Source organism: Myxine glutinosa, chromosome 4 (assembly GCF_964187855.1).
Source record: "Myxine glutinosa chromosome 4, kmMyxGlut1.1, whole genome shotgun sequence".
Taxonomy (NCBI): Eukaryota; Metazoa; Chordata; class Myxini; order Myxiniformes; family Myxinidae; genus Myxine; species Myxine glutinosa.
This window is the reverse complement of record NC_136264.1, coordinates 99,818,783-99,842,149: the sequence shown is the minus strand read 5'-3', so window position 1 is coordinate 99,842,149 and position 23,367 is coordinate 99,818,783. Positions and strand designations below refer to the sequence as shown.

Genomic DNA, 23,367 nt, shown 5'->3' with positions numbered 1-23,367 from the left:
ATATCCCCCACAAACAATGAGCAGAATACTCACCCTCAGCTACCCACAATGCCCGCATGACTACTTATGGAAAGCGTGTCCTGCGTCTCAATCATTCTTCTCAGCCTTGACCTGTGATTTGCCTCTCGCTCCATGCATTGATCAAACATGGTTCCCAAGAGCAAGACCAGTGTAGGAGATGCATCAACTACCAAGTGGCAGAAGTAAGTGATGAGCCTGAGCCAGAAAGTGGAGCTGCTCGGCCAGCTTTCCAATGGAGAGAGTGTGGCCTCTGTGGGCAGGCATTATGACATGAACGAATCCACCATTCACTAATACGAAGAAGGAGAAAGCGATTCGAGAAAGTGTTGCTGCGAGCACTGTACCAAGCACAAAGGTGGTCGCCCAGGTCTGGTACGTCCACATCGAAAGGATGGAGAAGTCTCTCAGTGTATGGATTGAAGACAACTTGCAGAAGAACATGCTTTAAGTGGACCTCTCATTTGCACAAAGGCGAGATGTATGTACAGTACAAGACGCGACCGAAACATTTCCTGCTCAACTCGTGTAGCTCATCGACGAGAATATGGGTACCTGCCAGAGCAGGTGTTCAACGCTGACGAGACCAGGTTGTTTGGAAAAAAGATGCCAATATGAACTTCTATCTCAGTGTGTGGGGACAGACAGCTTCTGGGTTCAAGGTGCCAAGACTAGGTATCTCTTCTCCTTTGCACAAATGCAAAAGGGGACTGTATGGCAAGGCCCATGATGCTGCACCATTCCCCTGAACCCACGTGCTCTCAAGGGCAAGAACAAACACACGATGCCCATGTTTTTGAGGACCAACAGGAAGGCGTGGGGAACCGCAGCAATTTTCATGGACCGGTTCCATAACTATTTAGTCCCTCAGATGGAGAGGTTCTTGGCAATAAAACCTTGTGGTCAAGGTTCTCCTGCTCATCGATAATGCTCCTGGCCACCTCGGGGACCTGAAAGTGACTCACCCGAACATCGAGGTGATCGTCCTGCTGCCGAACACCACCTCCCTGATCCAGCTGCTCGACCAAGGGGTAATCTCCACTTTCAAAACATATTACACCCGCCACACCTTTCGCTTCATTTTGGATGCGATGGACCCTGACTCAGAGCTCACTACCGGGCAGTGTAGGAAGGAGTTCAGCATAGCCCACTGCATCTGCGCCAACAATGAGTCACTGGGAAAGGTGACAACCTCCACCAACGCTTGCTGGCAAAACCACAGGCAGTGAAATTTTTTACAGGCTTTCGCAACAACACAGAGTAAGGAATGAATTTCCGGTTTGGCGAGGCAGGTTCGAGGGGAAGGCTTTGACGTCATGGAACCTGAGAATTTGGAGGATCTTATTGCCTCTCATGCCGACGAGCTCACCGAGAAGGAATTGGACACCAGTGCTAAGGTTTCTGAGGACCTTTAATAAACTGTAAGCGCATTACTTCAATAAACAATTGAAACGGGACCTGGTGTTGTCAATTTTTTTTATTTGTAAGCATTTTTTATGAAACTGTAATTTTGTGTATTGCGGTCGAAAAAAAATGTAAACTTTTTAAAAAATTCCCTATGAATCATGAACTGCCAGAAACCTATCACCCTTTACCCCCATTGAAACAATACTCCGACATTTGTGGGGTTAACATTCACAGCTTCGAAATTCACATTTTTCATGAATCACGAACCGTCGGTAACATATCCCGTTTTTCCTTTGAAACAATTGCCCCACATTCGTGGATTCGACATTCGCGGCATTTTCCAGAAATATGTACCCAGCGAATGTTGAGGTCCGATTATCAAGGTTCAAGGTTGGATTATCACAAGTTGGTTCAAATAAAACATAAATACTAAATTGGAAATAACCTCGAAATCGAAATAACCCGACCTTGATTGTGTGTGTGTGTGTGTGTGTGTGTGTGTGTGTGTGTGTGTGTGTGTGTGTGTGTGTGTGTGTGTGTGTGCGTGCGTGGAAGCCCTGTGCTTTTTCTGGTCTTCATCAATGATCTCTCTGACTCTCTTGAAAATCCTCTGTATCTCTTTGCTGATGACTCTACTCTCTGTCGCTCCATTCTTCATCCCTCAGATCGGCAGTCTGCTGCCTCCTCACTCTCTGCAGACCTGGACAAAATCACAGACTGGGCAAACAAGTGGAACATGTCTTTCAATCCTGACAAATCTCACACTCTTACGATGTCTCTCCGAAAAGACCGACTGGACAACCCTCCCATCCACTTTCTGAATAATCCTCTCCAAAAAGTTCTGTCACTCAAGCTTTTGGGTCTCACTATCTGCCATGATCTTTCCTGGGAAAACCACATTTCAAATCTGGCCTCCAAAGCCAGTCGCCGACTGGGCATCCTCCGTCGTGCGAAGTCCTTCCTTGGCACACCTGAGCTCCTCACCACATACAAGGCTTTCATCCGCAGCTCAATGGAATACTGCTCTCCCCTCTGGGCTGGTGCTCCTGCCTCACACCTAGCTCGTCTTCACGCTGTTGAAACCAAAGCATTCAGAATCATTGGAATCTCCCGCGATGAAGCTAACTCCAAGGGCCTCTCACTCACTCACCGCAGGCAGGTTGGTGGTCTTTCCATCTTCTACCGACTCCTCTCTGGCCTTGCCCCCCCAGCTCACTTTGGGCTCTGTCCCGCAAATATTCCTACAGGTCGCACAAGATCTGCCTGCAACCCTCTTATGGTCAAACTGCCAAAATCAAGACTCTCTACTCACCTTCACTCCTTCATTCCTCTTTACTCCCGCCTCTGGAACAAACTCCCTCACTCTCTTCAATCCCACTCCACACTCCAGGTCTTTAAAACAGCTGTTCACCACCATCTCTTATCTTTCCCCATCCAAAACCTTGATCTTTTCTACCCCCGCTAATTTCACCCCAATTCCACTTTTTTGAAATACCAACTTCTGTCCTGGAAGTCATTGGTGTCCTTGTGTTTTATACTTCTCCCTCCACCCCCCCCCCCCTTCCCATGCCTCCTCCCCCCAAGCCCTCTCCCTTCCACACATCTCCCTGCTCTCAAATGTTGTGTTTGTGTGCTTCACCTTCTCTCCCCATCTTGTTTTCCGCTCCCGCTTTTTGTGTTTTGTTTGTCTGGTTGATTTGTTTGTGAAGTAAATGTTAGCTCTTTCACGAGCCTCGATTCAGTATACAAAAAAAAAAAAAAAAAAAAAAAAAAGTGTGCGTTTTTTTTGTTTTTTTTTGTATACAAGATCGAGGCTCGTGAAAGAGCTAACATTAATCACACAGAAATTCAAACCGACACATAAAACACAAAATAAGGGGAACGGTAGACAAGATGGGGAGAGAGGGGGAAGGACACAAGCACAACATTGAGAGCAGGGACATCGAGAGAACTGTGGGAGGGAGAGGGCTTGGGGGGAGGTGGGAGAGGTATAAAATGTATGAACACTGCAAGGACTTCCACGAAAGAAGTTCGAATTTCAAAAAAGTGTATCTGGGGTGAATTAGCGGGGGAAGAAAAGATCAAGGTTTTGGATGGGGGAAGATAAGAGATGGTGGTGAACAGCTGTTTTAAAGACCTGGAGGGAGGAGTGGGATTGAAGAGTGGGATCACGCCCCCTTGCCCCTCCCCTCCAAATCTTCCCCATCACCCATCCCTTTCAAATCTCCCCCCTCGCCCCTCCCCTCCAAATCTTCCCCATCACCCATCCCTTTCAAATCTCCCCCCTTGCCCCTTCCCTCCTATACTCCCCCCTAACCCCTACCCTCATTAACTCCCCCCTCACCCCTCCCCTTCAAATCTCCCCACCCTCATTTTTTCTCCATTTCCTCCCTCTCACCCCTCCTCCTCAAAGCGTCCTCCCCACTTCTTCCCCATTCCAACTCTCACCTCCATCTCCCCCAACCTTCTGCCTTGCACTGCCTCCCCCCTCAAATAACACCTCACTGTGCCTCACCCAATCACCATCAAACCTTTTGTCCGGCCCATCCTTCCCTTTCTCCTAGCTATTCTGAAATCTCTGACACACTTTCAGCAGCTCTCCCTACCTCTTCTTCCTCTTCCACATCTTACCCTACCCCTCCTCCTCCCCCCACCCCCGCCCTGTTCTGTATCCGATGCTCCCCATTCCCCTTCCTTAACGGTATGGACCTCAAACATCAGGGGCCTTCGCTCAAATTTGACTGATCTCTCCATACAGGTTGCTTCTGACAAACCAGACTTTATCTGCTTAACAGAAACTTCCCTCCTTCATGATGTCTCTGATTCCTTAGTATCTCTCCCGGGTTACTCCCTCCTCCGGTATGATAGACCTGAGCCTCGTCCTGGAGGCGGGGCTGCTATCTTTATCAAAAACTCTCTTCCTCGCTCGCCCTGCACTGCCCTCTCTCCACCTCACCCCCAGGAGTACCTCTGGCTACGGCTTCCCCTTCGCTCCCACCTTTTCTTCACATGTGTGTTGTACCGTCCACCAAACAGTGATGACTCCATCTACATTCCACTGTCTGATAATATGGACCAACTTCTATCTACTCATCCCAACTCTCTCTTCCTCATATGTGGTGATTTCAATTGTCACCATGCCAGTTGGCTGGGTGTGGGTACCTCTCACCAGCCATGGCTCCTCAGCAAAGGACTTCTGCGACTCACTGGGACTGACACAATCTGTCAGTTTCCCGACCCGGATCTCAGGCAACGGAGCATCTTCTCTTCAAGACTTGATTATGACTAACTTCCCTGCAAATGTCTGCTGCTCTTCTGCTACTCCAATCGGCTCATCTGATCATGTGCTTGTTAAAGTGGACATCTCTCTGACCATTCTTAGAGAGCCTCCTCAGCGTCGACGAGTCTGGCATTTCACTCAGGCCAACTGGCACAGTCTTCAAGCAGCCATCAATCATCTTTTTTTTCTTTTCTTTTTTTTTGTTATGTTGGAGGCTTTTTTGTTATGTATGTTGGAGGGGGAGTTTGTTCCAGAGGCGGGAGAAAAGGGGAATGAAAGAGTGAAGGTGAGCAGAGAGCCTAGATTTTGGCAGTTTAACCATAAGAGGGTTGCTGGCAGATCTTGTGCGACCTGCAGGAATATTTGGGGGACAGAGCACAGAGAGAGCTGGGGGAGCAAGGCCGGAGAGGAGTCGGTAGAAGACAGAAAGCCCACCAACCTGCCTGCGGTGAGTGAGTGAAAGGCCCTGGGAGTTAGCTTCATCACGGGAGATTCCAATGATTCTGAATGCTTTGGTTTCAACAGCATGAAGCCGAGCTAGGTGTGAGGCAGGAGCACTGGCCCAGAGGGGGGAACAGTATTCCATTGAGCTGCGGATGAAAGCCTTGTATGTGGTGAGGAGCTCAGGTGTGCCCAGGAAGGACTTCGCACGACATAGGATGCCCAGTCAGCGACTCACTTTGCAGGCCAGCTTGGAAATGTGGTTTTCCCAAGAAAGATCATGGCAGATATTGAGACCCAAAAGCTTCAGGATTGTTCAGAGAGTAGATGGGAGGGTTGTCCAAATGGTCTTTTCGGAGAGACAGAGTAAGAGTGTAAGATTTGTCAGGATTGAAAGACATGTTCCACTTGTTTGACCAGTCTGTGATTTTGTCCAGGTCTGCAGAGAGTGAGGAGGCTGCAGACTGCCGATCTGAGGGAAGAGGAATGGAGCGGCAGATAGTGGAGTCATCAGCAAAGAGATAGAGAGGATTTTCCAGAGAGTCGGAGAGATCATTGATGAAGACCAGAAAAAGCACAGGGCCCAGAACACTACCTTGGGGAACTCCAGCCAGAACAGGAAGGGGAGATGAGAGAAATCCATTCAGGGCCACACGTTGACTACGACCAGAGAGGAAGTCCGCAAGCCAAGTATGGAGATTTCCATGGATACCATAGGAGGAGAGTTTGGTGAGCAGAGCTAGGTGCCAGACCGTATCGAAGGCACGTGATATGTCAAGGGAGACAGCTCTGATTTCCTGTTTGGCATTGAGGACCTCCATCCATTGTTGAGACAGCAGAAGCAGCATGTCCAGAGTAGAATGACCTGGTCTAAATCCAAATTGATGATCAGAGATCAAGCCATTGGAGAAGAGGAAGGATTTGATATCTGAAGCAATGATGGATTCCATGACTTTGCTGATAATTGGGAGCAGGCTGATTGGTCTGTAGTTGCAAGGATCTGTTTTTGGACCTTTTTTATGTAAAGCGGTAATGTTTGCTGATTTCCAAGATGCTGGCAGATGACCTCGAGCAAAAGAGAGGGTGAAAAGAACAGAGAGAGGGTGAGATAAAGAGGAAGAGCAGGATTTTAGGACCCGTGGGCTGATGCCGTCTGGTCCAGTTGCAGAATCAGAGTCGAGGTTTGACAAAAACTCCTCCACCTTGTCAGGAGAGAAGGACACATAGTCCAGGAGCAGTTGGGTTCGACTGGGTAAGGTGGGAACAGAGAGAGAGATGGGTTTGGGACACAAGATTTTGAAGCAAACACAGAGTTGAGGCATTCGGCTTTGTCATGTGTGGTGTCAACTGTGTGGCCATTTGAGGTAAGGGAGGGGATGAAGGGGGAACAAACACCAGAAACGGATTTGACCAGATGCCACCAGGATTTGGAGGAAGGAGACAGGATTGAGAGTTCATTCTTGAGTGTGGAGAGATAGTGCTTCCTGGCACTCCTGAGGGTAGACACACACTTGCTCCGAGCTTGGTGGAAGGAACTGAGATTGCCTTCAGGTGGATTTGCCTTCCAAGAGGCAAAGGCAAGTTGTTTCAGGGCAACTGCTTCACCACAAGATTCAGTGTACCATGGACGGGAGGAAGGGTAAGACAACTGAAGACGAGATGGGATAAATCTGTGCATGAGAGAGAGCAGTTTGCTTTGGAAGAATTCCCAGGAAGAATTGATGTCAGAGGCAGTGGAGATGGGAGACCAGTCCAGATGATTGATGGCTGCTTGCAGCCCGTCCCAGTCGGCCTGAGTGAAATGCCAGACTCGTCGACGCTGAGGAGGCTCTCTGAGAATGGCCAGAGAGAAATGTCCACTTTAACAAGCACATGATCAGAAGAACAGATGGTGTTTGTGTGTATGTGTGTGTGTGTGTGTGTGTGTGTGTGTGTGTGTGTGTGTGTGTGAATTGTGTGTGTGAATTGTGTGTGTTTATGTGTGTGTTTATGTGTGTGTATGTGTGTGTGTGTGCGTGTGTGTGTGTGTGTGTGTGTGTACGTATGTGTGCGTGTGTGTGTATGTATGTGTACGTCTGTGTGTGTGTGTGTTGTGTGTGTGTGTGTGTGTGTGTGTGTGTGTGTGAATTGTGTGTGTGTGTGTGTGTGTGTGAATTGTGTGTGTGTGTGTGTGTGTGTGTGTGTGTGTGTGTGTGTGTGTGTGTGTGTGTGTGTGTGTGTGTGTGTGTGTGTGTGTGTGCATTTTAGTAAGAATCACTATTGAGCAGAAACAGTTTCGGGCTTGAGATGTGCTATTTGATATGAGTTGATTTGATGTACCATGCTCTTCACAGAACATCATTGCTGCCGAAGCAGTTTTTTGGCAAGCGTTATACTGGATAGTCTGCCATTGCCTTCCCAACGTTTTTGTCCGTGCTCTATCTCCTTAAATGCCGAGCGTCAAGCAAGGAAGCAGCACGTACCATTTTAAAAGTCTTTGGTGTGACTCTGCCGGGGTTTGAGCTACCAATTCCCAGACTCAAAGCAGACGCTCCAATTACAATACCGAGTCGAATTTGATGGTTCGATCAATCAATGATCATGCCATGGTTTGAGAAGATGTGTCACATATAATTACCAATTCAGAGATTTACATGTGCTTTGTGTATGGTTCTGGTGTGATAGGCTCAATGCTTACGGTGGCTGGCTGGGGAAAGTACAACAGCAGTTACATAGCCAAGTCCCTCATGGAGGTACGACTGACTTTTACAAAATGAAATTGAATAACATCCCAGCACTTCATTCTATCTTGAATCTGATGTGTGTATATTTATATGTGTGTATCATGACGGCAATCCGTAAATGGATTGTGGTGCCCTATTGTAGTATCATTCCTGCCTTTTTCTGTGGTTTTGGGGGGATTCCATTTTTTATTTGATATACAGTATATTGTAACGTGAATGGCTTGCAGTGCCAATAGAAAGTCTACACGCCCTTTCAAATTTTTCACCTTTTCTGGACTTATATCCTAGAATTAGATTGCATTAAAACAGCCTTTTCCACCTTTATTTGTACATCGTAACCCACAACTTCCAAGTGAAAAACAAATTACAAATTTCAGAAAATTAATTAAAAACACAAAACGAGAATAACTTGGTTGGACAAGTGTCTACCCCCATTATAGTAACAATTGCAAACTAAAACGGCACTCAGCAGAGACCATACCTCCGCCAGGTGAACAGTTTACATTTTGTATCCTCGAGTAGACCAGAAAATCACAATACGGAATCACATTTAATCAAAATCATCCGTCCACAACTTTTTGAGATATCATGCTATGTATCGTTTTTGGCCCTTTCTCCCAATGGTAAAGAATCACTTAAAAAGTTCTCATAGCCGGATCCGAATCCGGATCTTTACCAAAATCTGATAATTTTGTCCTTGCCACATGCGCTACATCTCTGCTAAATTTCCTCTGAATCCGTCCACAACTTTTTGAGATATTTTGTTCACAAACAAACGGACAGACAGCGGTGAAAACATAAACTCCATCCACCTTTGGTGGCGGAGGTAATTCGCTCAGGTGACAAGTGCCCACCCCCTTTATAGCAGCAATTTGCAAATTAGCTCAGGTGACAAGTGTCCACCCCATTATAATACCATTTGCAAACTAGAACGCCACTCAGTAGAGCGCAGACTCCCGCCGTGGGTGGCCGCTGCTGAGCCCTATCTTCCTATGGTAAAAAATCCTTCAAAAAATTCCTGGATCCGGAATAATATCCTGAGCTTCACCAAAAACTAATCACTTCTTCCTTATCCCAAGGGCAATCATCCCACCAACTTTCATCCAAATCCGTTCAGAACTTTTCCAGATATCTTGTTCACGAACACCCGAACACACACACGGACGGACACGATCGAATGCATTACTTCCTGGCGGGAGTAATTAGCTCAGGTGACAAGTGTCCACCCCCCTTATATTACCAATTGCAAACTAGAACGGCACTCAGTAAAGAGCATACCTCCGCCCGGTTGGCCATATATCACTCAATGGTGAAGAATCACTTAAAAAAAAAAATAATTCTCATATCCGAATCCATATTCAGATCTTCACCAAAATCGAATCGAATCGTCCTTGTCAGACATCCAACCTGTCCACCAAGTTTCGTCCAAATCCGTCCAAAACCTTTTGAGATATCCAGCTATGTATCGTTTTTGGCTCTAACTCCCAATGTTGAAGAATCACTTAAACATTCTACGAGCCGAATCCGAATCTTCACCAAAATCGAATCATTTTGTCCTTGTCACATACGCTACATCTCTGCCAAATTTCGTCCAAATCCGTCCACAACTTTTTGAGATATTTTGTTCACAGACGGACAGACAGACAAATGAAAAATCACTCATAGAGCGACACTTGGCAAAAGAGAACAAAGTAGAATGGCACTCAGTAGAGCATCCTTTTTAACTCTTAAATAATTGGTGGTTTAATTCAGTTCAGTGATATGTAAATCCGATTCAAATGTCTAGTCAATCGGATGAAAATTGAGGATTTTAGAAATTCGAAGAAAATTGATTGACCTTTGGCCTATGTTGACCTTTTGACCTTCTGACCGTAAAAATGAATAGGATTTTGTTGGACCATGAACTCTACCATTTGGTGAAGTTTCGTGAAGATCGGTTTGAAATTGTGACCTGTAGGCAAGTATAAGTGAGTAAACACACAAACCGAAATGATCAACATACTTGTCAAATTTTTTTTCTTTACCAAGTAACAAACAGAGTCAGATAGGGGTGAAAACATAACCTCCATCCACCTTTGGTGGTATAGGTAATCAGCTGTTCATGTAGGTTAACTCAGCTGAGTAGTGCATTTCACAGCAAAGACTAAACCATGAACACCAAAGAGCTTTCAAAAGATATCCGGGATAAAGTTGTGGAAAGGCCCAGATCAGGGGATGGGTATAAAAATATTTCAAAGGCCTCGAATATCCCTTGGAGCACAGTGAAGACAATCATTAAGAAGTGGAAGGCATATGTTACCACCAAGACCTTGCCTTGATCAGGTTGTCCCTCCAAACTGGATGACCAAGCAAGGAGGAGACTGATCAGAGAGGGGAGAGGCCACCAACAGGCCAATGGCAACTTTGAAAGAGCTGCAAGTCTTTATGGCAAAGACTGGCCACTGTGTGCATGTGACAACAATATCCCAAGCACTCAACATGTCTGGGCTGTGTACTGTAGGGTGGCAAGAGAAAACCATTACCCAAAATAGCCCACCTTGCGTCCCATTTGAGGTATGCAAAAAACGCTCCGGGGATTCTGAAGTCATGTGGCAAAACGTTTTGTGGTCTGACGAAACCAAGATGGAACTTTTTGCCCTAAATGCAAAACGGTACAATTGGTGCAAATCCAGCACAGCACATCACCCAAAGAACACCATCCCTACTGTGAAGCACGGTGGTGCAGCATCATGTTATGGGGATGTTTCTCATCAGCAGGGACTGGGGCACTTGTCAGGATAGAAGGAAAAATGGATGGAGCAAAATATAGAAAAATCCTAGAGGAAAACCTGCTGCCCTGTGCAAGAAAGCTGAAATTGGGATGGAAGTTCAACTTTCAGCAAGACAACGACGTGAAGCACACAGCCAAAGGTACACTGGAGTGTTTAGGGAACAAAAAGATAAATGTCCTTGAGTGGCCCAGTCAGAGCCCCGACCTTAATCCAATAGAAAATCTGTGGCATGACTTGAAGATTTCTGTCCATCAACACTCCCCATGCAACTTGACTGAGCTTGAACAGTTTTGTGCACATTAATGGGCAAATATTGCCCAATCAAGGTGTGCAAAGTTGGTAGACAGCTATCCCAACAAACTCACAGCTGTAATTGCTGTCAAAGGTGCTTCCACCAAGTAATAACTCGGGGAAGGCGGGGACGGGGACGGGGCGGGAGGGGGTGGGGGGGGGGGGGGAGGGGGACACTTATCCAATCAAGATATTCTTTTTTTGTATTTTAAATTAATTTTCTGAAATTTGTAGAATTTGTTTTTCACTTGGAAGTTGTGGGTTACAATGTGTAAATAAAGTTGGAAAAGTCTGATTTAATGCATTTTAATTCCAGGCCATAAGGCAACAAAAGGTGAAATTTTTGAAAGGGGGTGTAAACTTTCTATAGGCAGTGTAAGCCTTAAAGAGTAAAAAGGGGAGTAGTTTTTAATAGTTATTTAATAATGCATGTTAGCATAAATAAGTGTGATGTAATTAGCAAGATAGTGTCAAGTTGTGTTTAGGAAGCTCTTGTATCCCTTCCCCCATACACTGCAATTATCCATGTAAATCACTGAGTGTTTTTTCAATAGCAAAACTGTGCAAAATGTCACGCCACACTCGGGACATGGCCGAGTTAGGACATTCCATCACGTGTCAGACTGACACATGATCAGAACATTACTGGCACCTCCTCAGCCAATCAGCACAGACATGGGATCCTTGCGTAATGCCAGACCAGACAAAAATGTGCTAAGGTGAGGATGCACTGTGCTGTGTGGAGAGTATTGCGCTATTGTTTGGAGATCCCGCATTGTAGTGAAGAGATGCTGTGGGGTGGAGAACAAGCTGGGCTTTGTGGTTCTGAACATCATGGTAGACAGGGTCTGCTAGCCCACTCTAACCTACCTCACCTACCTCCTGCTGAGTCCAGTGTTCCCCCTAATGAGTGAATAGGATTAAATAATTAAATTCCATTGAGATTCTAAGGGTGTGTTGAGATTCTAAGGATACTTGCCAACAGCATGTAGTTCTTAAACCACCAGCCCCCATGCAAATTATGAGCAGAAGTTTTAAACCCCGGGGCCAGCCCAACGAGAAAAATGAGGGCTGGCCAGGCCACCAAGGACAAAATGGCGACAGTCTTAGAGGCCAATAAGGTCGGCCAAGACAAGCCGGCAGCCAATATGAAAGCCGGACAAGCTGAGCTGGCAGAGTAGGGAGCCTGGGGAAAGCTAAGAAAGAGGACAAGGTAGAGAGTGAGATCGTGGAAAGTAGGGGGAGAGCAGATAAATCAAAAGAGAGAATAGAGACAGAGAAATGCGCCACTAGAGGATTTCTCTCGATTTCTGGGATTTCTAAAATCCTCGGTTTTCATCCGATTGGCTTGAAATTTGAACAGGATTTGCATACGTCACTGAATTCAACCGCCAATTATTTTTATGGTCAAATTTGTTTTTTGGAATTTTGCAAGTATCGTGTCTATCTAGTTTGTTTGTCTGTGAGCGGGATATCTCAAAAAAGTTCCAGACGGATTCGGATGAAATTTGGTGGGCAGGTTGGGTGTGTGACAAGGAAGAATTGATTAGATCTTCGTGATGATCTGGATCTGAGAGTTGTTTTTTTAATTAATCAAGTGATTCTTCACCATTGAGAGAGGGGGCCAAAAACGATATCTAGCTTGATGTTTCAAAATGTTGTGGACGGATTTGATGGATGATTTAGGTATATGGCAAAACAAGCTGATTAGATTTTCGGTCAGGTCTGGATGCAGATCTCGCCTATCAATGGATCCAAAACGTAAACTGTTCAGCCTGGCGGAGGTATGTGCCCTACCGAGTGACGTTCTAGTTTGTCCCGTTTCTTTGTGAGCTGCTGGGAGATGGCATGGTAACTATTAGTAGCAAGATAAATGAATGTGTGTGTTAGCATATTCTCCCATGAGTGGAACCAGGGAAGTCCAGCTGAATTGGATTCAATTGTGTCCAGCTGAATTGAATTGTGCTTGGATTGTGCGAAACACATGGGCTGGTGAGGATCGCCATTCTGGGCCTCCTAACTTCGTGGGGAGAAAGAAGAGTCAGTTTGGTAGGAAGAGCCAGGATTGGCAGATTTGGGATAAGAAAATTTTTCATTTGGAAAGTGATTTGATTGTAGTGTGATAGAAAATTGGAATTGTAATTCCTTAAGGTTTGTGCTGGATGCGATTGTCTTAGGTGCAGAGATTGGTACCGTTTTTGTTTGTTTCCAGTTTGGGTATTGGTGAGATGTTACATCATACCATATCGCAGGCTGACATTCCACTTGCCATCAATGTGTGAGTGAAAATACTGCTCAGTTATTCCGTGAAGCAAGTATGCCTCAATTGTGGTTTCGTGGTTGTGGAGTGGGGCTGTGCGCATACTATATGTGGTGTCAGAAGTGGATTTCGGAACTGACCAACACTACACTCAACATTTGATGATGTAGTAAGTTTGGAGCTCAACTCAAGGTGGGGTGAGAAGGGAATATTGTGTGTGAGCATGTTTGATTTATTTTAAATTTAAAAGACAATTACTGTCGGATGCCACTATTCGCGGTCCCGCTATTCGCGCCAGATGCCACTATTTGCGGTCCCGCCATTCGCGTATTCGCGGTTGATAAATTGCGATCTGCTTCTCTATTTGCGGCCATGTGTCCCGCAAATTCGCGTTTTTTCATGATTCTGGAGCCAATCTACCCTTTTTCCATTGAAACAATGCCCCGCCATTCGCGGTTTGGTAGTTCGCGGCACTTTCCAGGAACATAATATTTCCCGTGAATAGCGGGGTCCGACTATATTTGCTTGTCATTTGGCAATGGCTCAAAGGGTGGAGGAGCTCCTTTTGAGCCAATGGTCATCCATACCTGGTGCCCAACTATGTCTGCAGACATCCTCCTGCAGTTGGGTTACCTCCTTCTAAGAGGTTGGTAGCAGAATTTGCACTCCAGACACCGTAAAACACTTCATTCTGCAACATACACAAAGAACAGAAATAAAACTAAAAACCCACTCCGTGGGAGCACCTCCTTTGCAGCTACCCTTTGCAGGGCAACTTACCGGATGACGGGATTGGGACAAAGCCTTCAGGACCCCCATTATTTGATGATAGGAGGAAAAGCATGAGGTGACCTTCCTGCGTTGAATTGTGGTGGTGTGTTTCAGGGTGGTTCTGAGGTGTCATCCACCAGACAATAGTCTCCTCAGGTTAACCTGAGGTGGTCCCATCGGGTGGGTGCCTGGAATGTCCTCACTCTGAGAGAAGATTATCACCTGTCTCTGTTATCATCTGAGCTCCAACATTTCAACATTAATATTGCAGCACTTTCTTAGGTTTGGAGAGCGGTTAGTGGTGAGATCATAGCAGGTGGTTACACCCACTACTGGTCTGGTCGCTCTGATGGTTACCATGCCCAAGGAGTTTTTTTATTTCTTTTTTATGTTATATTTTTGTATACAGAATCGAGGTTTGTGTAAGAGCTAACACATTGAACATGAAAACATCCACAGACACACAAAACATGCAATGAAGGGAGCAGGAGACAAGAGGGGGAGAGAGGGAAGCACTCAAGCACAACAACAGAAGAGAACCGGGATGCCGGTAGATCTGTGGAAGAGGGAGGGCTGGGGGAGGAGGGAGGAGTACACGGTATAAAGCAAATGAACACTTCTAGGAACCCCAGGAAAGAAGTTGGGGATTCAAAGAGGCGTATTTAGGGCGTTTTAACGGGGGTAGAAAAGATCAAGGTTTTGGATGGGGGTGAACATAAGCGGGTTTTTGGATCAAGGCATAAGAGATGGTGGTGAACAGCTGCTTTAAAGACCTGGAGGGAGGAGAGGGATTGAAGAGAGTGTGAGAGTTTGTTCCAGAGGTGGGACAAAAGAGGATTGGAGGAGTGAAGGTGAGCAGAGAGTCTTGATTTTGGCAATTTTTCCAGAAGAGGGTTGCTGGCAGATCTTGTGTGTCCTGCAGCAATATTTGGGGGACAGAGCACAGCTAGAGCAAGGGGAGTAAAGCCGGAGAGGAATCGGTAGAAGACAGAAAGACCACTTACGTGCCTGCGGTGAGAGAGAGAGAAAGGCCCTCAGAATCAGCTTCATCGCGGGAGATTCCTACGATTCTGAATGCTTTGGTTTCAACCGCGTGAGACCAGCCCAGAGGGGAGAACAGTATTCCATTGAGCTGCGGATGAAAGTTTTGTAGGTGAGGAGCTCAGAAGTGCCCAGAAAGGACTTCACACGATGGAGGATGCCCAGTCAGCGACTGGCTTTGGAGGCCAGCTTGGAAATGTGGTTTTCCCAGGAAAGATCATGGCAGATATTGAGACCCAAAAGCTTCAGGATTGTTCAGAAAGTAGATGGGAGGGTTGTCCAAATGGTCTTTTTTGAGAGACAAAGTGAGAGTGTGAGATTTGTCAAGATTGAAGGACATGTTCCACTTGTTTGACCAGTTTGTGATAATGTCCAGGTCTGCAGAGAGTGAAGAGGCTGCTGCCTGCCGATCTGAGGGTTGGGATATGGAGTGACAGAGAGTGGAGTCATCAGCAAAGAGATAGGATTTTCCAGAGAGTCGGAGAGATAATTAATGAAGACCAGAAAAAGCACAGGGCCCAGAATACTGCCTTGAGGAACTCCAGCCTGAACAGGAAGGGGAGAAGAGAGAATTCCATTCAGGGCCATAAGTTGACTGCGACCAGAAAGGAAGTCTGCAAGCCATGCATGGAGGTTTCCATGGATACCATACAAGGAGCGTTTGGTGAGCAGGGCAGAGTGCCAGACCGTATCGAAGGCACGAGATATGTCAATGGAGACAGCTCTGATTTCCTGTTTGGCATTGAGGACCTCCATCCATTGTTGAGACAGCAGAAGCAGCATGTCCAGAGTAGAATGATCTGGTCTGAATCCAAATTGATGATCCAAGATCAACCCATTGGAGAAGAGGAAGGATTTGATGTCAGAAGCAATGATCGATTCCGTGACCTTGCTGATCATTGGGAGCAGGCTGATTGGTCTGTCGTTGCAAGAATCTGTTTTTGCACCTTTCTTGTGTAAAGCAGTAATGTTGGCTGATTTCCAAGCAAATGGCAGATGACCTTGAGCAAACGGTCATCTGTTGTAATTGCTTTGTTGTTGCAATTTTGTTGTAATTGTTGTAAAAGAGTTGCTGTAGCTATGTCCAATAAGCTGACGCCCATGATAATTGAGGTGACACTGATCATCAAGTGTATTTGGAGACTAAGGAAGCATCACTCTTTGGGTGTCATTTCCCTAGTCTCTGTGTTTGTTCCAACTGAGGCAAGTGATCTCACCGTGAAGGAGACATTCAATGCCGTGCTCAAATCTGTGGTTGATCGGTGCCCCAGGGGAGATACTCTTCTAGTCTTGAGGCATTTCAATGCATTGAATGGCACTGATGGGGATGGTTATGAGGTATGTGTTGGTCCCTATTGATCTGGAACTGTAAACCAGAATAGCACTAAGTTCCTTGCCTTTGCAAGAAGTCGTGGACTTAGGGTGGCTGGTACATGGTTTCAGTGCCCACAGCCTCATCGCTGGACTTGGTATTCCAACGCTGGTGGTGTGGCAAAAGAGATTAACCATGTCCTCGTTGATCGTCACTGGCAGATGTTCCAGAACTGCAGGGTCTACTGGAGTGCTCAGTTCCTCAATACCAACCACAGACTTGTTGGAGCAACTCTGAAGTTGTGGCTCAAATCCAAGAGAATAGTACGATCCTAGCCTAGGCTGGATGTTGACAAGCTCAAGGATGAGAGAGTATCTGAGGATTTTGTGAACAGGTTGAATGTGGTTTTTAGGGGTCTTGGTGTTTCGGGGGATCCTAAAGTTGTAGAGTGCCTTCAAGACTACCATCCTTGATGGTGCCGGTAGTTGTCTTGGAACCCACCATCAGATGAAGAACAACTTTGTTCAGGATGCTGAGGTGTAAAACTGTACATTCGCTGAGGGCGAACAAAGAGGCCGATGTGCGAGGAATCTGTGAAAGGACCATAGATGATGCTCTACCAAGTGATTCTCATCCTGCTTACAGAGGAATCCATGCATTGTGTTCCTCCGAGCTAGTCCCTCAGTGTACGGCAGTTAGAACAGAGGGTGGTGGGCTCTTGACAGAGCAATCTGAAGTGAGGGCCTGCTGGGCCGGTTACGTTGGGTGGCTGCACAAGGCTGACCCACCAGCTGTTAAGTTAAATGTTGGGGGTGTTACTATCTCTATTGCTAACCCTCCAATCAACTGTGAACCGCCTTCATTTATGTAAACACAGGCTGCAGTGGACTGGTTGAAAGGGGGTAAAACTCCTGGGATGTTCATGCTGACGTTCTCAAGGCTGGAGGAAATGCTGCACTCGAGTTGTTGCATGCAATTCTGTGCTCTGTTTGGAGCACAGGCATCATCCCAACTGACCTGAAGAGTGAAGAGGGGCCTAGTTGTACCTCTCTCAAAAGGGAAAGGTGATCGCCAGGACTGCAACAACTACCGAGGGGTAACACTACTCTCAGTGCCACGCAAGGGCTTTGCTCAGATCATTCTTGATAGGGTTCGCCACCATCTGCTTGAGCACCAGCACCCAGAGTAGTTGGGCTTTACACCAAATAAGTCAATGATTGACCGTATCCTTGCTCTTTTGATCCTCACTGAATGTAGGCGAGAGTTTTAGCAGGGACTGCTCGCAGCCTATATTGATCTCCACAAAACGTTTGATTCAGTGATCTGGATGCCCTTTGGAGGATTCTCGGTCTTCGTGGGGTGCCACCAATACTGATCAATTTGATTTCTGAACTATACTCTGAGAGTGCTGAGGTGTGGTGGTTCCATCCCTGACTTATTTCCAGTTGTTACTGGAGTTTGACAGGGGTGTGTACTGGCCCCACACTTTTCAGTGCTTATATGGACTATATTCTGGAGAGGATGTTGCCGTGCATCGTTTGGGAATGTCAAGATCTCTGACCTTGATTTCGCAGATGATGTAGTCATCTTTGCGGAGATGCTGGATATCCTTATGGGGGCCTCCAGGTGCTGAATGAGGAGTCAGAGCCGCTGGGATTACGGGTTTCCTGGGTCAAACTGCGTCAAAAGATCCAGGCCTTCACTGACATCTTGGAGGCTGCGATCTTGTCTGTACCTGTTTGTGGTGTGGATGTTGAGGTCACAGAGCAGTTCACTTCCCTAGGCAGTGATATTCATGTCTCTGCATGTTATGAGCCAGAGGTTGATAGACATCTGGATCAAGACTCGGGAGCCAAACATTCACTGGATCATGGGGCGTGGTGCTCCCGGTACCTATGCAGGGGGAAGAAAGTCAGAGTCTTCAAGTCGTTGGTGGTCCTTCTCTACGGATACGAGACTTGGACCCTTACCAAGGGCCAGAGAATGAGACTTAACTCCTCTGGAACCGAGTCTCTTCGGAGAATCCTTGGCTATCGCTGGTCGGACTTGGTGTCCAACGAGCGGTTGCTGGGAGAAACTCAGATGAGATTTGTTTCCTGTATGGTCCGTGAGCGTCAACTGCGGCTGTATGGACATGTGGCTCGTTTTCCAGACACTGATTCAGCTCACCAGATACTCTCAGCAAGGGAGCCTCATGAGTGGAAGAGGCCAACGGGCCGACCTTGCGCCTTGTGATTACAGCAGGTGATTGGCATCTCTAGGAGATAGGGATGGGCCAGGTATCAGCCTGGGGGATGGCCAGACGGAGGCCCCTGCAGTACTGTCGGAAAGTGGATGCGGCGATGCACTGCTTCGGCGCATGCCCCCATACCTGACCTGACCTGACCGGACGTGTCCCCAACCATTTATCGGACATGCATTAACCGATTTTGTTCAAACTTGGTACAAATACAATACATGAGAGTATACATATGCAGAACATTTTGTTTTGCAATCTGACCAAAGATGGCCGACTGGCGGCGTTCAACTCCGTACAGCAAAATTGCTAGAACCATGGGTGCAAAAACATTTTATGTCGTTTTTCTCATTGTTTCACATAATTTAATGCAAACAAACGAAAATTATTTGAACAAAAATTCTCCTCACTACTTTATGTGAGGCAGCGATGCCTAATTAACAATTAATCAAAGTGCATATGTAATATCATGTGTTTCATTGACAATATTGCACCCTTTACCTCTTACATTGTCCATAGATAATGATTATGAACCCAAAAACGTAAAAATCAATGGAGAATTCAAAGTTAAATTTGCTGCATAAAAGTGCATTTTTTTATGGAAATGAAAGAAGGATGTTAATGATAAAATGTTGATTAACAACCAAATCGAATATTTTTTACTGAATATTTGGTGCCACCAAGTTAGTCTATTTGTTATGCAGTTAGTCAGCAATGCTGTTCCAACTCTGCGGCACGACACCATGCCAGGTATACCAACAGTTAAATAGATTTGATCTAGTATCATTGGATACCTCCTTTGTGACATCTGGTTTTGGATATTTTTACCTCCGCCACCAAAGGTTGATGGAGGTTATGTTTGCATCCATCTGTCCGTTTGTAAACAAAATATCTCAAAACGTTGTGGCCTGATTCGGACGAAATTTGGCAGAGATGTAGCGTATGTGACACCGACTAAATGATTATATTTTGGTGAAGATCCGGATACTAGAACTTTTAAAGTGATTCTTCACCATTGAGTGATATGGCCAACCAGGCGGAGGTATGCTCTCTACTGAGTGCCATTCTCGTTGTTTATGGAATGAAAATCGAAAAATGTTATTCTAGTTCATTGAAATTTAATAACACCAACTGGAATAAATTTAATGGTGACATGCTAGAGATTACATTTCAGTATAGTATCTATCTTACTAGAATTCACCAAATGTCCGTCTGTCTGTTCGAAGGTACCGCAAAAACGGCTGAACCGATCGCAACGATATTTTGGGTGGGTAATCCGGGGATCTCCTGGAGTAAAATAGGCTATATTGTTTTTCCAATTTCAGCTTTGGCCTCCAGCATTTTCAGGTTTGGACTCCCGCATAACGCTGCACCGATCGGACTCGGTGACCTCGGACAAAGACCTTTTATAAGGAAATGGGTTGAATCCCTGCTTGAGAGAATGCCAACCCCATCCCCGCCATCACGATCGTCTCTCCAACTCACAATCCCATGAGATAGGCGGAAAGGACGACCCAAAACCAATTATCTTCTTTTTGATTCGTATATAAACATCGCTAAAAATAAATAATGACCTCGGCCAAAGCTCAAATAACGTGAGTTCAATCTCTACATGAGAGAATTCCACATAGCTATTTGGGCGGTGTATAAGCCAACAGATCGCTGTCTCCATCGATCTTGCCGAGGCCGTAACACCTATCGGCTCAAAATCCTTTTAACTGTTGACTTGGTAGTTTTTACAATGAAGGAAACATTAACAATGTTGTTAAAAGTTTATTTTGTGATTAATTTGTGATTGGAGTCATGTTGTTTGGAATGAAAAAAGAGATATCGAGTTCAAGTGAATGACGACATGCCGTGATGGTTTCTATTTTCTGAACGTGAACTTCGCGGATCGCCATATGCAGATTCGCCACGGTCCCACGATCGATGTTTCTGTACGTGAACGTACCCGTTTGTTTGCGAACGGGTACGTTTTTCATGGAAGTCCTTCACGAACTTGCTGTCCATGTCTGACTTGTGACTGAAGATGCTACAGGAATGTGGAATTTATTGGTTTCATGCTTTAGCATTCGCCGTATCTACATTGCCTGTTTGCTTCTGGCCTCCCACCCATGCGTAGCACGGGTATCTCACTAGTATGTATAATTTATAAATGCAATTTCCTCTATTGACAAAAAATCCCATTATCAATCAAGAAAAGGTGCCATTATTACAAGACATTTCCTCCTTTATGTCTTTTCTAATTGCTTCTGACACCCCAGGCTGAGGTTCCAATAGTAGAGGATCATCTGTGCCGTGAATCATATGCAGCACACTCGCCCGATCATGCCATCACCAATGATATGATGTGTGCAGGATTTGATCAAGGTAAGCTCCACTCACTCATTGGCAATCCAAACTTCTGCTCTTCACTTTTACCTTACTATCACCAATTTCATTGGATGTTGGTTGAAAAGAGAAATTAATTGACAAATTTTCTACTACTACTACTGCCATGGCCACATTTAATCCCACTTTTCTAGTGAAGTCAGCTACACGAGTTATATCATGAGCATCCTCTCTCTGCATCCTTACTTATCTCTGTCAATTTTTTACCACCTCATTCACCTTCAATTTGGTCTGGTCTGTCCCAACTCCTCTTGCCAATCTCCACTTAATAAATGTCTTTCACAAAACTTTTATACTGAGACCCAAATTCACAACAGCCAGACAACAAAATTGACCTAGTTGGAGAACCTGGTTCTCAAGAGAGAAAGGCCAAAGCAAATGCACGAGCTAATACTTTACTAAGATGCTGATACATATAACATACATACATAGGATGAGGTGAGCAGGTGAATAACAGAAGTCTTGAGTTGGAGAGGAAATGGCAGAAGAGGCAAATGAGGTTGGGAAGAAATAGGAGTAAGTGAACAGGAAGAATGGGAATGAATAGGGAATACAAAGGGGTTCACATAACCTACCATTGTTGTATACATCCTAAGATTTAGCTGGGTCGATGTGGCTGTGGACGTGAAATGACATGTATATGCAGGCAAATCCCATTCTACTAATGATCAATTGTTTTTTGGGGGATTTTTCAGGTGGTCGTGACACTTGCCAGGGAGATTCTGGAGGACCACTCATGGTTAAAGACCATGAAAAGAAGAAGTGGGTCCTGGCAGGGGTGGTTTCTTGGGGTAAGGGCTGTGGAGAAGCGTATTCTTATGGAATCTATGCCAATGTGTGGAAATCACTCAGTTGGATCAAATCAGTTACTGGTATCGACTATGAAATATGAGGAAGAGAGGGAGTTCCAAAGAAGGCGGAACGAGTGTGAATCTCTTCATGACACTCTCCTTCTCTTGGGTGCCTATTTAACAAAGATTCTATATTGTGAATTACATGTGCATGTTGCATCATCACTGATATAAAATTATGCCACGGATGCACTACTCTCCATAGATTATGGTGAGAATTTAGAATTTGTCCAGGGTACCAGCACACAATAGCCTACACTTTTTCAATGGTGCCAATTGAAGGGATCATCAATGACCAGAATTTTATGCTCGCAGATGAAACGACTGGATTAAAGAAGCAACCTAGAATGTGAACAGATCCGTGATTTATTGCACTTATTAGAAGTTGAATACAATAAACATTTTTTCCCCATCATTTGATGTACTTCACATTAAATTTGTGTTGAAGAGCTTCCCCTCTCCTCAAGATACGTGAATTAGGTTCAGGGAGACTTATTAGGTGAACCAGATTTATCCAAAAGTATGAAATAAATATGGCGGTTGCCATTCATATCGTTTATTTAATCTACTTGTTTGATCATTGTTGAGTGGTTTCTACCAATTCAACCCCTCATTACCTCTGCCACTGAAGGTGGACGGAGGTTGTTACTTGCGAAAATCGAAGATTTTTCAAATATATTGGTTGGTCTTGTGCGTTATTCTATTTGTCAATCGCCGAAAGGGCACAATTTTAAATTGATCTTTACGAACCTTCACCAAATGGTAGTTGGCCATAAGTAAGAAGCCTACTGTATTTCAGGCCAAAAGGTCAACAACTTCAGGTGGAATTCCTAAAATCGTCAATTTTCATCCGATTGACTTGAAATTTGAAGAGGATTTGCAGACCATATTATTTAATTCAACCACCAATTATTTTTGAGGTCAACTTTGGCCAAAAGCTCAACACAGACCAATGGTCAACAACTTAGGTGAAGTTTCTAAAATCCTCAATTTTCATCTGATTGGCTTGAAATTTGAACAGGATTTGCATATCCGGTCACTTAATGAAACCTCCAATTATTTTTGAGATCTAATGGTGAAAAGATCAACATCGGCCAAGTTTATCTGATTGACTTGAAATTTGAAGATTATTTGCATATCAGATCACTGAATTCAACCACCAATTATTTTCGAGGTCAACCATCCAGCCAAAAGGTCAACATAGGCCAAAGGTCAACAACCTATTTTAGGGATTCCGCAAGTATCATGGTATGCACGACATATTTCTTGTTTGATCATTGTCAAGTGGATTCCACCCATTCAACTTATCATTACCCCTACTACTGAAGGTGGATGGAGGTTTGTTTTTTGTCTTTTTGTATGTCTGACTGTTTGTGAGCAGGATATCTCAAAACGTTATGCACGGATTCAGACAAAAGTTGGTGGACAGGTTGGGTGCGTGGCAAGGACGAATTCAATAGAGTTTGGTGAAGCATGTCCCAGGTCTCAGCAAGATGGGTCCCCTGAAACCTCAGCCCTATAATGACAAAACTATAAGCGCAGGAAATATTATGGCAGCCTCATGCAAATATTAC

The 23,367-nt window shown here is 45.2% G+C and overlaps 1 protein-coding gene across 1 annotated transcript in view; it reads left to right on the top strand.

Moving 5' to 3' along the window:
• LOC137425049 (mannan-binding lectin serine protease 1) overlaps positions 1-22,208 on the top strand; it is a gene marked incomplete at its 5' end in the record, with an annotated part of 114,556 nt that extends 92,348 nt beyond the window's left edge. The window contains 3 exons of the mRNA XM_078775287.1: positions 7,811-7,878; positions 20,816-20,921; positions 21,638-22,208. Coding sequence (XP_078631413.1) covers positions 7,811-7,878; positions 20,816-20,921; positions 21,638-21,834 — 371 coding nt within the window. The remainder of the gene's footprint in view (positions 1-7,810; positions 7,879-20,815; positions 20,922-21,637) is intronic.
• Between the last annotated feature and the right edge of the window lie 1,159 nt (positions 22,209-23,367).